This window comes from Pipistrellus hanaki, assembly GCF_964339955.1.
Source record: "Pipistrellus hanaki genome assembly, chromosome: 1".
In the NCBI taxonomy this organism is placed as follows: Eukaryota; Metazoa; Chordata; class Mammalia; order Chiroptera; family Vespertilionidae; genus Pipistrellus; species Pipistrellus hanaki.
Genome location: NC_140503.1, coordinates 124,224,476 through 124,240,441, shown reverse-complemented (window position 1 = coordinate 124,240,441; position 15,966 = coordinate 124,224,476). Strand labels below are relative to the sequence as shown.

The 15,966-nt window shown below is 47.5% G+C and overlaps 1 protein-coding gene across 1 annotated transcript in view; it reads left to right on the top strand.

Moving 5' to 3' along the window:
• Positions 1–1,439: 1,439 nt before the first annotated feature.
• The window catches only part of LOC311620869 (uncharacterized protein C10orf67, mitochondrial), a gene marked incomplete at both ends in the record, with an annotated part of 148,116 nt that continues 133,589 nt past the window's right edge, over positions 1,440–15,966 (top strand). Inside the window, one exon of the mRNA XM_084880559.1 lies at positions 1,440–1,624. Coding sequence (XP_084736685.1) covers positions 1,440–1,624 — 185 coding nt within the window. The remainder of the gene's footprint in view (positions 1,625–15,966) is intronic.

The window sequence follows — 15,966 nt, the reverse complement described above, 5'->3', positions numbered from 1 at the left end:
GAGCAGCAGGCTGTGTGGGGCAACCCGGCCGGCAGGGGGGTCAGTGAGGGGTGACCAAATAACCAAGCAGCAGCTGCATGGGGGCAGTTGGGGGTGACCAGGTCAGTGTGGGGGGACAGTTGGGGGTGACCAGGCCAGCATGGGGGAGGGGGCAGTAAGGGACGACCAGGCTGGCTGGGGTGGAGCAGTTGGGGGCAACTAGGCCAGCATGGGGAGGGCAGTAAAGAGCGATCAGGCAGGCAGGCAGGTGAGCAGTTAGGAGCAGTGGTTCCGGATTGTGAGAGGAATGTAGGACTGCCAGTTTAGGCCCGATCCCCACTGGCAGTCGAACATCCCCCAAGGGGTCCCGGATTGGAGAGGGTGCATGCTGGGCTGAGGGGACTCCTCCTCCCTGCCCTGTGCATGAATTTCGTGCACCAGGCCTCTAGTAGATATTATAAGGAAGAAAATATTTTGTTTTCCTATAGACAACATACTGAAATGGAAGTGCAGTATACTTAGTTCTAAAACCAGGCAATGATATATTGATGATATTAGGTTCAATGTCTCTTATTATTTGTCAATGAGTGATACATAATTTAAAACAAAGATACTAGCTCCAGTGGCATGGTTCAGTGATTGGGCTCGATCTATGAACCAGGTGGTCGCAGTTGGATTCTGGTGGGGACACATGTCTGGGTTGTGGCTCAGTCCCCAGTGGAGCATGCGGGAGTAAGCCAATCAAGGATTCTCTCTCATCATTGATGTTTCTGTCTCTTTTTCTCCCTTCCTCTCTTGAATCAATAAAAATAAAAAAAGGCTTACCAATAGTTTTCCGGTTTAAAAATATCTCTTATTGTACACTCAGTAAAAAATGAATTACACACTGCACACGGTACTGTTTAGAACTTAACATTTTAGTTCCAACCTTAATTTTTAGGAATGTAGGCCTATTTAATCTCTGCAAATAATTTTTTTTGGACCACAGACACTGTGGTCCAGTGGCAAGTGCAGGCAATTCAGCAGACATCCTGCTTCCTTCTTAAGAGGGCCTTGCTCTGAGAGCCCAGGGCCCAGTGTGGCATGAGCATCCTTACTAGACGGGTGCACTATTTTCCATTCTCCCAGAGGGTGACTTTTAGCGGAGGGCAGAGGCCAGGAAAGCAAGGGCCCACCAACTATAGGTGTTGTAGAACCCGCCCACAGGCTGAGCTCCCAGCCTCAGGGGGAGAGAAGGCAAGGAGAGTTGTGGAGGTGAGATTATATTTCCGCGATGGCCTGGCTCGGGGGCGTCCACGGAAGGCAGCGCCTTGTGGGAAAGCCCCGAGGGTGGCGGGCAGCGGAAGTCGCCCGGAGGCGACTCCAGAGGCCATCCAGCCGCCCCCTCTACACCTTCTTCCCCCTTCAACCCCCCCACCCGCCCAACAATTCCCACGCCCGCCGGTTGCCTAGGAGTCGCCATGGCAACGGACGCCGGCTCTGGCCTCCCAGACCCTCCAGCGGGAATGGCGCAGGAGGCGCGCCCCCCAACGGCAAGCTCCTGGGCTCTGATGGAGAACTGGGTGGACACATCCGAGGTCGAGGAGTGCTGGAAGAACCTGGAGAACCTCGAGTCCGCCATCCAGCAATTCCAGACCAGCCCCAGGTGACTGCGCCCCGCCGCCGGGGCCACGGCCGCTGCCCCGGCCCCGCCCGCCTCGGGGCTGTGTGTTGGTTTCTTAAATCTAACGCGGGCTGCGGAGCCAGACCGCCTGGCTTCAATCCTGACGACCCTCCCGCAGGGCCCGGGGGTTGGGCCAATGACTCCCCTAAGCCCCGGTCCCCCATGGGAAGGAGCGCCGCCTGGTGGCGATGAGCGGGGTCTGTCTGCTGCCTGGCTCGCGGTGAGCGTGTAATGAGCCCACCTGGTTAATGTGTTTAGACGAGCACCTTATATAAAGCTCCATCTGTTATTCTCTGATCCTTTTTTTTTTTTTTTTTTTTTTTTTTTTTTTTTTTTTTTTTTTTAGTTTTTATCCTTCACATCTTTTTGCCTCCTCTCCTAACAGTTTTGTTTGTTTGGTTGATGCAGAGCTGATGTTTCTGGGGAAATATATATATTTTTTTCTTTTTTTAAATCGGCAGGTGGCCGTCAATAGGTTACCCGCTATGAGAATACTTACAATTCTCTAAGACAAGGGCCACATGGTGTCAGATGGCCTAGCCCCTCTCACAAAAGGGAGAGAGAGAGAGAGAGCGAGCGAGAGCGCGCTGTACTGGCCACCCAAACCTGGAGGCTGATCCAGTGAGGGAGACAGCGCTGCCAGGTCAGTCCTCCCAGCTCAGCTGTGTAAGTGGGTGTGCTTGTTTGGATGAGTCAGGCTGCAGGCGGGACCTGGTTTATGGGTGGTTGCGAAAGGCACAGGTAGGCGGTAGTGCTGTAAGCACCCTCGGCTCACAGTGTCTAACCTGTTCCAGCTGTTTACTGATAGGAAGGACACCCTGCCCTGGACTCCCTGGCATTCTGTGGTGGGTAGTTCTCCCACAAAACGCACCTGCTGGGCTCGGTGGACAGACGGACGATGCCAGGTGCTCAGTGAGTGCATGTTGCCTGAACAAAGGAGCCACTGATGGGCATGTTCATTTCCCATCACCCACAGCGCTGGGACAGGGTGCCGGTGCCCTGGTTGGTATGAGTGTGTGTGTGAGTGAGCTAGGCTCCTGTACTGACTGCAGTCCTGGGATTAAGGCAGAGTTAGGCCCTGGGAGACAGCAGTCTCCCCATGGACAAAAGGCCTGCCTTTGTGAAGTTCACACTCCATTTAGGAAACCAATGACAAACAAGCAAACTATATAATAAGTAAGTTAGATAATGGTGGTAACTGCTAAAGAAGAAACAGCAGGAATTGAGTGTAGTGTGTACTCTCAGATACGTGGTCAAAGAAGATTTGGCGGAGATGACATTGAGGTGAAGACTGCTGGCTTGGGAGGGAACCATGCGGATATGTTGGGACAGAGTGTTCCAGACAGAGGGCAGGAAGTGGGAAGGAGTGGGCCTGGGTATTCTGGGACCATCGAGGAGGTCAGTGTGTCTGGAGCAGAGTGAGGGAAGAGCAGTGGCGGTGAGGGCAGAGGTAAGAGGCTGGGACCAGATGGTGTGGATCCCAGATTACTGAAAGGACTTCAGCTTTGACTTTGAATGAGATGATTCTGTTTTCAGTGGGGGGCTCCCTGTGTCCCACCGGTTGCCGGAGGAGGTGGACTTCTTGTGATGTCAGGGGGAAAGGAATTTTGTGAAACTTGCACAGGACAATGAGTGGTATTTATTTGCATGGGATGAAATCCCTGAGTTTCCAAGGTCCCCTCTCCCTCCTATTAATAGGAGAATCATTTCCTATTAATAATAACTAGCCAATTATAACCATGGAAGAAGCCCAGATGTGGCTTCAGCAGAGCGAGGATTAGAACTGTTGCCCAGAATTTCTGTTCCATATTCCCACAGTCCAGTTCAGCATCAGACTACCTTAGCTCGTGTTCCCAGTTACATGCGGGGTTTCTAGGGCCACGTGGCTATGGAGGGAACACGGGCAAGTGCAAGGAAACAGGAGCAAAAGCCAGGGGAACAAGAGAGAGCCAATTTTTTTTTTTTCTGTCTGAGAATTTCAACTCTCTCAAATTCTATGTGCTTGCAGGGCTCCACCCCCTCTTGTCAATTGTCTTTGTTCCAGGCTAGAGTGACAGGCAAGCATTTTCCCTACCTCATCCCAACCTACTGCCCATGTGTTCATCTTTCCTTTGTTGGGCCCCTCCCCGCAGTGATCTGCAGGGCATGGGCCAGTGGTTCCTTGGAGAGGGCGAAGTTGCAGCTTCCTAGTAAAGCTGCCCTGATGGCCATGCTTATAATGTCTGGCCTTTTGCCCCTTTCCTGTTAATAATAACTAGCCAATTATAACAGTAACAATACAATGTGTTTTTTCAATACCACCAAGCAATTCTCCAAGTTCTCAGTGGACCCTGACTGGGTGTTCTACAGTTTAGTTCAATTCTGACACTGGCTACCTGGAGGTGGCATCAGATCCCGCAGGTTAGGGTCTCAGTCCCACAGGACTGCCTTTCTTCTTCGTCTTCAGATGCCAATTGCAAGCCCAGGTTGTCAGCTATGCTTCTGACCACCAGCTATAAATTGGAGGTTTCCATGACCCCTTCCACAGGTTTGATTAATGTGCTGGAACAGCTCACATAAATCAGGAAACAAGTTTTCTTACTGGATTATTTGCTTATCAGAAAGAATACTAAAGGATACATAGGAATAGCCAGATGAAAAGACACATAAGGCGAGGTCCAGAAGGTTCTCTGGCACAGGAGCTTCTGTCCCTGTGGAGTTTGAGGTGTACCACCCTCTCTGCACATGAATACGTTCTTTTTTTTTTTAATTTTAAAAATATATTTTTATTTATTTCAGAGAGAAAGGAAGAGAGAGAGATAGAAACATCAAAGATGAGAGAATCATTTATTGGCTGACTCCTGCACACCCTCTACTGGGGATTGAGCCCACAACCTTGACTGAAATTGAACCTGGGACCTTTCAGTCTGCAGGCTGACGCTCTATCCACTGAACCAAATTGGCTAGGGCATGGATATGTTATTGTTGACCAACTGTAAGCTCTCTAAACTCCTTACATTAGGGATTCTATGGAAGCTTCATTATGTAGGGAAGATTGAGTAAATCATTCCCTCTTGGTGATTAATTCATCCTCTACCGCCTTTCTGGAATTGAAAAGTGGGGCGTGGGATTGAAAGGTTCAACCTTCTTATGGTGGCTGGTTCCTCTGATAATTGCCCCCATCCTCAAGGTCTTTCCAAAAGTCACCTCACTAACAAGCTCAGGTGAGTTGAAGAGTGTTTGTTATGAACGACAAAATACCTCGTTCACCTTTTCCATGCTGAAGCTATTTAGGAATGAGGACCAAAGACCGAATATAACAAAACAAGTCCCCATTGTTCTTGTTTAGGAAATTACAAGAGTATTGGGAGCTGGAAGCACAAATACCTAAATATCTATTTATTTTAAATCACACTGCCACAGATGGGAAGCCATGAGGGCATTGGAGTAAAGGAATCACATGATCTGACTAATCTTTAAAAAAAAAAAAAATTTTTTTTAAAGATATGTTTTGAATTCTTTTAGAAAGAGAGGAAGGGAGGGAGAAACATTGATTGGCTGCCTCCCACAGGCTCCCTACCAGGGATCAAGCCTGCAACCCAGGCATGTGCCCTGACTGGGAATTGAACCCATGACCTCTCAAAACTCAGTGCATGATGCACAACCACGAGGGGGGTGTAACTAATCTTTCAGTAGGATTTCTCTGGTTGCTGTTTTGATTATAGATTATGAGAGAAGGGCTGAAATGGGGAAAACAAGGGTTGTAGGGGAGGAAATAATTTTTTTGACTCTTTTAGGATCTTGGCTGAGCACCCCCCACTACCTACACCCCATAATAAAAGATTAACAGGAGAAAAACAGAAGTTTAATAACATATATACTTCCTGTATACATGGAAGATGCCTAACAAAACTAAGGAAATCCCTGAAGTAGCTAAAGCCACCACCTTAAATAGCATCCCCACACCTAATTTAGCATACCTAATGTTACCAAATCCAAGTTTGTGTGCCTGATGCTTCAAAAGGTCAAAATTCAGCCCAGCCCAGCTAAAGACAAAAGAAGATGTTATGGGGGAGAAAGGGTGAAGGAGGCTAATGGGGAAAAAAAGGGAGACATATGCAATACTTTCAATAATAAAGAGTTATTTTAAAAAATAAAAATAAAAATAATCTTATAGCCAAAGGCCCAGATTAATGAATTAATGTAAACATAAAAGAAAAATTTCAACAAATTGTTTCAGGGTTTAGCATTGGCTGTCCCCTGTAGAATGCATGTTATCAATTAATGTATTGAACGATAACAATAATAATAAATAGTAATAACAATTTTGGAAGATTTTTAAAAAGGTGGAGGTTAGCAGGGAAAGTGTAATAAACTGAGGCAAGGATTGCCATGCAGATTTAAGTCAGTGCTTTCTCCGCTGATAAGTCCTCTTCCTGTGATCTAGTCATCCTTCTCTTCCTGGTACAGAGAAGGAGACCCTAAAATTGAAGGTTTCCTTTTTATATGTAAATTTCTCTTACAAAAGGGCAATCTTTGCTGTTTTTAGAGCTTCTCCTGTGTATGCAATTTCTCAAAATAATTAGCTGGGGGGGGGGGGGGGGGGAATCCTGATACCAAAGAGGCATATTTTTGGTGCCATCTAACTACTCTTCTTAAGTTAAAAAAAGAGGTCGAGACTGGCTATATCAACTTGGGAGTGATTGGCACAATGATGGATCTAGAGCTGGGAGACTTGGTGAGACAACCTAAGGAAATGAGCATACAAAAAAAAAGTCTCTTTGAGCCTTGGGGTACACCAAAACTATGTGTTCTTGAAGAGGCAAAAAGGGAAACAATGTTTTTCTTATTTAAAATTGAGCAGTGAAAATTTAGCACACCTAATGTTACTAAACCCAAGTTTGTGTGCCTGATGCTTCAAAAGGCCAAAATTCAGCCCTAGCTGTTTTGGCTTAGTGGATAGAGCATCTGCCTGCAGAATGAAGGGTCCTGGGTTCAATTTCTGTCAAGGGCACATTCCTGGGTTGTGGGCTTGATCCTCAGTCGGGGAGAGGGGGGTGTGCAGGAGGCAGCCAATAAATGATTTTCTCTCACCATTGATGTTTCTTTCTCTCTCTCTCTCTCTCTCTCTCTCTCTCTCTCTCTCTCTCTCTCTCTCCCTTCCTCTCTGAAATCAATATATATGATTTCAGAACACCAGAACATGGATTAAGGAAATAATTATTGATTGAGAAGGTGCCAACTGAGAACATGGGAGACTCAATAGTGCCTCAAATCCGTCTTGCTCATTGGACTGCACTAAGGGCTTTTAAGGGATTGGAGGAATACAACAAAAGTGCTGATGGGGCAAGTTTTAATTGGAAGGCCTTGGAACTTGGCCAATTATGTTAAAGGGTCGTCAGCACGGGATCTTCCTGTACAATGAACCCTTGACCTTCCCTGACCTTTCTTTTTGGGGAGAGGTTCCTGGTGCAGCAGCTGGAGGTCAAAGTTCTCTCCTCTGCACAAGCATTGGTTTGAGCTGGTCTGTTATCTCTGAGAAATAACTCGGTATCTTGTTAAACAGGATAGGACCATTTTGAGCTGTTTCTGTGATTACACTAATGCCATTTTCTTTGACTCATTCATTAATGAGTATTTATTAGGATAGAATTTTCTAGGATTCAGTGAGAGGTGTCATGCCAGTCTTATTAGTAAATATTCATTGATCTGTTTTCTACAATAAATACAATAATTTTGTATCTAGTTTATTAAAAAACTATAATTGTTATATTTTCCAAGACTATATTTTATGCATAACAGCCAAGCTATAATTTAGAAATTAAATCACTGAGACTATGAATAAGGACTGTGTAGGAAGCACTTACTAAATTTGTTGTGATGTGGGTTTTTAATTCTAGGCAGTGGGGTTGTCATCTATGATTGGAAACATTGGGATTTAGTGGGAAACTGAAAAATGACCCTTTATGTCTCACTTAGATTCTGAATGAGCCATATCTTTCTGAATCAATCATACAGTAAGTTAGGACTCAAGGGACCTTAGAGCTACAGATTTGTTCTCACTAGGTATGGAGATTAGGAACCTGTCATTCCAGGCTTATTATGTTAGACTAGAGGCCCAGTGCATGACATTCGTGCACTGGGGGTGGGGGTGGGGGTTCCTCAGGCTGGCCTGTGCCCTCTCACAGTGTCCCCTGAGGGGTCCTTAGCAATGCTGTGGAGGCAGAAGAGGCTCCTACCACCACCCTTGTGCTCACCAGCTGTGAGCCCAGCTTCTGGCTGAGCAGTGCTCCCCCTGTGGGAGCACACTGACCACCAGTGGGCAACTCCTCCTTGAGCGTCTGCCCCCTGGTGGTCAGTGTGCATCATAGTGACCAGTCATCCCACTGTTGGGTTGATTTGTATATTTGTATATTAGCCTTTTATTATATAGGATAAGTTATTTACTCTCTTTGAGCCTCAGTTTTCATATCTTCAAAATAAGAAAGTTAATATCTCTCTTAAGAGATTATTGGGAGGATAATCTGGAAGGAAAATGTGTGTGTTGATGCATATATCTTAGCAAAGCACATTGAACAAATTAAGTATCAACAAATAGGCACTAATATTATTTTTACACAAATACTTCTAGAGAAGGTATCTGTAAAATTTTTGAACTTAATTAAAAAATATTGTATCATTATAGTATTATGTCTCCAGAAGGAAAACTGAAAACATTATTTCACATTTCAAAATCATATCCTGAAAATATTTGGAAGTTTTTTATACTTTTATTGTTTCAAGCTTTTTTGATATATAATTGATATATAACATTATATATTTGTAACATTAATTACCCACATTTCATATACCTACTGCTCACAACATATTTTTTGCTTATAAAAGAAAGGAAAGAAAGAACACACACATTCAAGCTTAATTTAAAAATGAAGTTGAGTGAGTTCTCCTAGGGGCATGCCTACTTTTCTGGTGAATTTTCTTTCTCCTGAACTCATGCAAGTCCCCATGAAACTTGCATTCAGGGGAGCAATGGACAGCCACAACTCATCCCCAGAATCTGTCTCCAAGGCCCCCTTTACTCTGACTTTTTAGTGAGTTGACAGCAGTCCCACCTTGGCTCACTTTCCCCCATAACGTTTCTAGAGCCAAAGCAGCCCCACCTATGTTCTCTCTCTCTCCTTGCTTCTTCTGTCCTAAGCCCGCCCTGGTTTCACTGTCCCCAGCTTTAATAAACATACTATTTTTAAAAAGTTGAATAGTAAAAAGGCACTATTTGGCACTGGGGAGGCAGCGAATTGCATTAATAGACAGGAAAGTGAATAACAGAACTCTGTAAAATGTGCAGTACTTAGATAAAAATTTATATATATAAAAAAGCAGGTAAAGTTGAGGTAACTGCTTGTAAATAACATATGACATCAGTAGTGGCACCTCCCACCCATGTTTATTAAAATGACTAGAGGCCCAGAGCCCGAAATTCATGCACAGGGGCGGTAGGGGAGGCTGCCCCTCAGCCCAGCCTGCACCCTCTCCAATATGAGATTCCTCTCACAATCCAGGACTGCTGGTTCCCAACTGCTCGCCTGCCTGCCTACCTGATTGCCCCTAACTGCTTCTGCCTGCCAGCCTGATCACCCCCTAACCACTCCCCTACCAGCCTGACCAACCTAACTGCTTCCTGCCGGCCTGGTCACCTCTTACTGCCATCCCCTGATGGCCTGGTCACCCCCAACTGTTCTCCCCTGCGGACATGGTCCCCCCCAACTGCCCTCCCCTACAGGCTTGGTTTCCCTCAACTGCTCTCCTCTGCAGGCCTTGTCAACCCTAACTACCCTCCCCTGCAGGCCTGGTCCCCCCCAACTGTCCTACCCTATAGGCCTTGTCCCTCCCAACTGCCCCTCTGCTGGCCTGATTGCCCACAACTGCCCTCCCCGCCAGCCATCTTGTGGCAGCCATCTTGTGTCCACATGAGGGCAGCCATCTTTGACCACATGGGGCAGCCATCTTAATTGTTGGAGTGATGGCCAATTTTTATATTACTATTTTATTAGATAGGATTATTAGACAGGATGTAGCAGCACTCAAGATCCAGACAGGAGGCAAAAACTTCACTAGTATTTGAACACAGAATATTTCCTTTTCTATACTAAACATTAATGAGGATTTTTAACTACGTAGTGAAAAGGAAGTAAGGTGTGTGTGGGGGGAGGGGGCTGGATGGGGTCAAAGGGAAAAAAAGGGGACATATATAATACTTTCAACAATAAATAATTATTTTAAAAAGTAATAATAATACAGTAATAAATTGGGGCTGGAGTTAATAGAATTTACCTCGTAAGTCTTAAATGAGGGTTAAAGGCATGCAGACATGAGAATGTTTAGAGCAGTGTACAGGATCAGATTCTAGTTTTTTTTTTTTGTTTTTTTGTTGTTTTTTTTTTAAATCAATCTTTATTGTTCATATTATTACAAAGGTTCCTCATTTCTTCCCCCCTCCACCAGGTTCCCACCCCACCCTCCGCCCCTCCCCATCCATAGGTGCAGTTTATGTTCAGTCTCTTCCTCCCTCCCTTTCCCAGATAGTAAATCCCTTTTCAGATAGTAAATCAGTTACTTAGCATTTTCTCATATAAATAATACCTCCACATGCCCAATGATACATTTCACACAAAAGACATTTCCAAATAGGTCAACCAGCCTCATCCAGGCCCCACCCAAGGCACTCACAGATCAACACCCCAGCCCTATACTAACTCAACACATCTAGATCTAAGCCTTCATCACTTGATTCAGCAGACCCTCAAGTTCCGGCAAAAGTTTCCAGCCATGTCTGAGAGGCAGCCGTGGGGCAGGGGCAGGCAAGGAGCGAGCTGTTCCAGGCCTGGCTGCTCCGGGCCTGGCCTCTGTTGCTCTGGTTCGTTCCACAACCAGCTGCACCATGTCTGGTCACTGCCGCTCCCGACCTAGTTCCTCTGGACTTGGCTGCTGCTGCTCCGGGCCTGGCCACACCAGACCCAGCTGCTCTGGGCCTGGCTGCTCCCAGCCTGGCAGCTGCTGCTCTGGGCCTGGCCACACCAGACCCGGCTGCTCCAGGCCTGGCTGCTCCCAGCCTGGCAGCCGCTGCTCCGGGCCTGGCCGCACCAGACCCGGCTGCTCCGGGCCTGGCCGCTCTCAGCCTAGCAGCCGCTGCTCTGGGCCTGGCCGCACCAGACCCGGCTGCTCCGGGCCTGGCCGCTCCCAGCCTAGAAGCCGCTGCTCTGGGCCTGGCCACACCAGACCCGGCTGCTCCGGGCCTGGCTGCTCCCAGCCTGGCAGCCGCTGCTCCAGGCCTGGCCGCACAAGACCCGGCTGCTCCGGGCCTGGCAGCTCCCATCCTGGCAGCTGCTGCTCTGGGCCTGGCCGCACAAGACCCGGCTGCTCTGGGCCTGGCCGCTCCCAGCCTGGCAGCTGCTGCTCCGGGCCTGGCCACTCCCAGCCTGGCAACCGCTGCTTCGGGTCTGGCCGCACCAGACCCGGCTGCTCCGGGCCTGGCCGCTCCCATCCTGGCAGCTGCTGCTCCGGGCCTGGCCGCACAAGACCCGGCTGCTCTGGGCCTGGCCGCTCCCAGCCTGGCAGCCGCTGCTCCGGGCCTGGCCGCTCCCAGCCTGGCAGCTGCTGCTCCGGGCCTGGCCGCACCCGACCCGGCTGCTCTGGGCCCGGCTGCTCTGGGCCTGAGTCTGGCCGCTCCCAGCCTGGATGCTCCGGGCTTGGCTACTGCTGTTCTGGGCCTGGCTGCTCCCAACCCGGCTGCTCTGGGCCTGGGTTCTCCGGGCCCGGCCACTCCGGGTCTGGGTGTTTCTGAACTGGCCACCCTGGGCTTGGCTGCCTCCGCCTCAGGCCTGGCTGCCACTGCCCCAGGTCTGGCTGCTCCAGTGCTGGCTGTTGTTGCTCTGGTTCTGGCTGCTGCTTCTCTGGGGACTGGCCATTGCTGCTCCGGGCCCGGTTGCCACTGCCTTGTGCCTGGGCACTCTAGGCCTGGCTGCCGCTGTTCCAACATTCTGTCCTTTTTTTTTTTTTTTTTTTTTTTAAACGCATATATGTTGCAATGTTGGCTGGTGAGTTGAGTTCTGACTTAATCTTTGATTTTTCAAGATCTTCTTTGTATTCTTTCTTAAGTAATTTTACTATTTTTTGCTCTCACTTGATTTCTTCACATTGAGAACTTCTTTGGTTTCTTCCTCCTTGTCCTGGGAGCTCAGCAGGTTGGCCTGTGGCACCCCTTTGTTCTCCGCGGGCTCCCACGCTGCTCCAGCCTGTTGCCGGGGTCGGCGCCACCCAGGAAGCAGCCCACGGCCTTGGCTCCGTTGCCCGCGCTCAGAGGTCGAAGGCTCAGGGGCACCCCCCCCCCCCTGGGGGCCCCGTCGCCCGGCTCCCTGGGGGCGCCCGGCTGGCCGGTGTCTGGCAGGGGCTCCTGCTCCCTGTCGCATTCCTCCAGTCTGGAGCTTTTTTTTTCTCCTTCCCACTAGGGGAGTCTAGGATCAGAGTCAACAGACTGTCCTCTGTGCGCAGTGCGCGAGACTCTGGGGGCTCCGCTTTTGGCCACTCCCCTGGGATTCCGCCTCACAGCCCCGTCTCCCCCTGCTCGAGCCTGGGTCCCCAGGGATTGGCCCAGAACTGGGGTTCAGAGCAGTCCAGACTGAGGCTCAGCGCTGCAGGAGGCCCTGTTCCTTCTGGCTAGGGTAATCCAGCATCAGAGACAACATTCAGTCCTCTGCGCGCAATGTGCGCGTGACTCCGGGGACCCTGCTTTTTGCTGCTCGCCTGGGATTCCGCCTCACAGCCCCGTCTCCCCCTGCCGGAGCCTGGGTCCCCAGGGTCTGGCCCATAACTGGGGCTCAGCGCTGCCGGTTCAGGGGTTCAGCCCAGGCTGGGGGTTTTATTTCCTTCCTGCTAGGGAACGCCAGGCAGCACCCAGCCCTCTCCTCCTTTCCGGCTGCGACTTCTCCGCACGCGTGCGTGCGAGCGCGCAGCATGTCTCTGTACCTTAGGCTTTTTTACAGCTCCTCTGATTTTCCTTCTGGTTTTCTCTTTCCTTCTTGTTGTAGAATTTTCAGTCAGTCGACTACCTGTAGCTCTGGGCGATGTCCACTCTACATTTTAGTTGTATTCCATTGAAATTGTTGTGTGCTACTGCGGTTAGGTGTCTACCCTAGCAGCCATCTTCCAGATTCTAGTTTTATTGACTATTTTTTTATGAAACCAATGAAACAGATGTACTTGAAGTTGATTTAGTGAAATTGGAAGATAGTCAAGATCAGATATTAAGTGAAAGAAGGCAATTAGAACAGATCCCATTTTTGAGTGTTTGTACATGTGCATGCACACATATGTGTACAAATATGTATGCATATAATTTGTTTTTCTTCTTGATGCTTTTAACATTTTTTCTTTAAAAACTTTTTTTAAAAGAGACATGGAAGACATCTCAGTGCAGGAACACCAGCACCTTCCAGCCCATCTTTTGTTGGTTCATGAGAACCTTTCTGGAGTCTTCCCCGAGCAGCAGGACTCCAAGCTATAGTCATTTTGATGTAACATGGAACGCAATGCAGCCTGCTCCATCTAAAAATAGGCAGAAGAAGTTAATTAATTAATTAATTAATTAATTAAATTAAATAAAAGGAAGTAAGATGGTAAAAGAAGACTTACTCAGTATTGTAGTTTGCAAATGCAGAATGTAGTTGTGACCCCAAGAAGCTGAGATTAAGACCTCTTGAAAGAGTGTTACCAGGCAGAGGACCTAACCTTGAGTGGGTCTGTCTACAGGACTGGTAGTGTGTGGGTTCCTGACTTTGTGCAGGAAAAATTTCACAACAAGAGTCCAGGTGACTATGGGGAAAAGTTTATTAAAACCAGAGCCAGCAAAACAAGGAATTGTTAGCATGGAAGAAGCACCAGGAGAGCCTAAGCTGGGCAGCCCTACCTCTTCGGGAAGTCTTAGGAACAGGTTCAGGGGATTCGCCTGGGACGAGCTGCCAAGCTGCCGCTGACCATTGTTCCCCTCATTGCAAGTGTCCTGGGGATTCTTAGAGTTTAGGAGATGTATGTCTGTGAGGGAAGAAGGGAGGAAAGAGGAAAAGGGGAATGGAGTGGGCTGCTGAGAGCACATGCTGGGTACTTTGTCTTGAGGCTTTTATCTCTTGTTAGCTGGTGGGGATCTTATGGGAGGTCTTAGGGGAAGGTTGACCAGAATATTCATCAGTTTTCTAGGTGTGTTTCTTCTGGATCATGGTCTCCACTGATGGGTCAGAATCAGGGGGTTGTTAGTCCTTGGAACTGGTCCTGGTGTCACATGCTTTTCTGGTCTTGGGGCTGAAATACAACTGAGGCCCAGATGTTATTTCTAGGAAGGTGACCTTCTGTATCTGCTGTAAGTTGCTCTGCCAGTGTGTTCCTGTTGTTTGAAAAAAAAATTTAAAACATATATACCTTCTCTATACTGGTACATGGGCAATACTCAGGAAAACTAAGTAATTCCTGAAAATAGTTCAACTCAACACCTTCAATTCCATTTGCAGCTAAAGACTAAAGAAGATGTTGGGGGAAGTGGGGAGCCAGTTATGGGAGGTAATTAGGTATGGTTGTTTTGCAGATTTTAGCCTGAGGCTTTTCTATTGGTGAGTTTCTAGATATTGAATCACCCTTTTCCACGTGGTATCTAGAAATACCCTGGTGGATTGAGATTTTCTAATAAATGCAAATGTCCTTTACAAAAGGGCAACTTCTACCCAGTTAGCAGAGCTCCTCCTGTGCCTGCTGTTTCTTAAAACAACTAACTCAAGATAATGCCCAACAGTTATGCCTAAGAGTCATATTTGGGGGGCAGCACATTCTGTTTCCCTTCAGCATGGACATGATTGGAGGCATTCCAGAGTCTCTCCTGGGTTCCCAGCATCCTTCCCTGACTCTCCTGTCTACCAGCCACCCACTGGCCCCTTGGTAAGAGGAAGCACTCACTTCAGCCCTCAGAGTGACCACTTTCTCTGTCTTTGGTTAAGTGTTTCTGGGAGGAAGCATTCTTCCCTCGAGAATTAAGGCCTCCAAACTAGCAGACCATAAAGATGCCAGGACAGAAACACCTTCTCTGATTACTGGGACCTATAATGTGGGTCCAGGAATCATTGATTGGCTACCTCCTGCATGCCCCACACTAGGGATCGAGTCTACAACAAGGTATGTGCCTTGAACATTAATTGAAACTTGGCCTCCAGTTTATAGGCTGATGCTCAACCACTGAGACACACTGTCACGGCTAGCTGACATTGTAGAAACTGATAGCTGTGGTAAGTTTGATCAACCTCTAAAAGGGAGGTTGCATCCAGAATATTGGCCTTCTGGTTATTGTTTGAGATGCCTATTGTTACAGCTCTGTAGGAGGAGTGTACAAATACTTGCTTCTGCCCTGCTCAGATTTTTCAAGAATTGAGTTTGAAAATCAAATACAGTACAGTAACTTGATCATTGCAAAGAAGCAGTTCTCAAAGTTTTGGTTTCAGGACCTCTTTATGATCTTAAAAATTATTAGAGACCTCAAAGAGCTTTAAAATGTAGGTTCTTTCTATTCAGTTATCATATTTCACATCTAAAAGGAGAAATTTATTTAAAATAATGATAAGTCAATTCTGTGTTAATAAAGTAACACATTTTATTTTTTATTTTTTATTTAATAAATCTTTATTGTTCAGATTATTAAAATTGTCCCTCTTTTTTTACCACCACCCCCCCATAGCTCTTCTCCACCAGGTTCATACCCCACCTTCTGCCCTTACCTGCCCCCCACTGTGCTCATCCATAGGTGTCCAATTTTTAAAAAATATATTTTATTGATTTTTTACAGACAGGAAGGGAGAGAGATAGAGAGCTAGAAACGTCGATGAGAAAGAAACATCGACCAGCTGCCTCTTGCACACCTCCTACTGGGGATGTGCCCGCAACCAATGTACATGCCCTTGACCGGAATTGAACCTGGGACCTTTCAGTCCGCAGACCAATGCTCTACCACTGAGCCAAACCGGTTTCAGCGATAGGTGTCCAATTTTTATCCAGTCTCCTCCCGCACCACCCTTACTCCCCCCCCACCCCCAAGAATTGTCAGTCCACTACCTTTCTATGACCCTGATTCTACAATATTATATTCACCAGTTTATTCAGATTTTTAATTCACTTGACTTTTAGATTCACTTGTTGATAGATATGTATTTGTTGTTAATTTTTAATAAATTTTTATTGTTCATATTATTTAAAAAGTTCCTAATTTTTCCCCCCCTCCACCAGGTTCCCACCCCACCCTCTGCCCTTTTCCCACC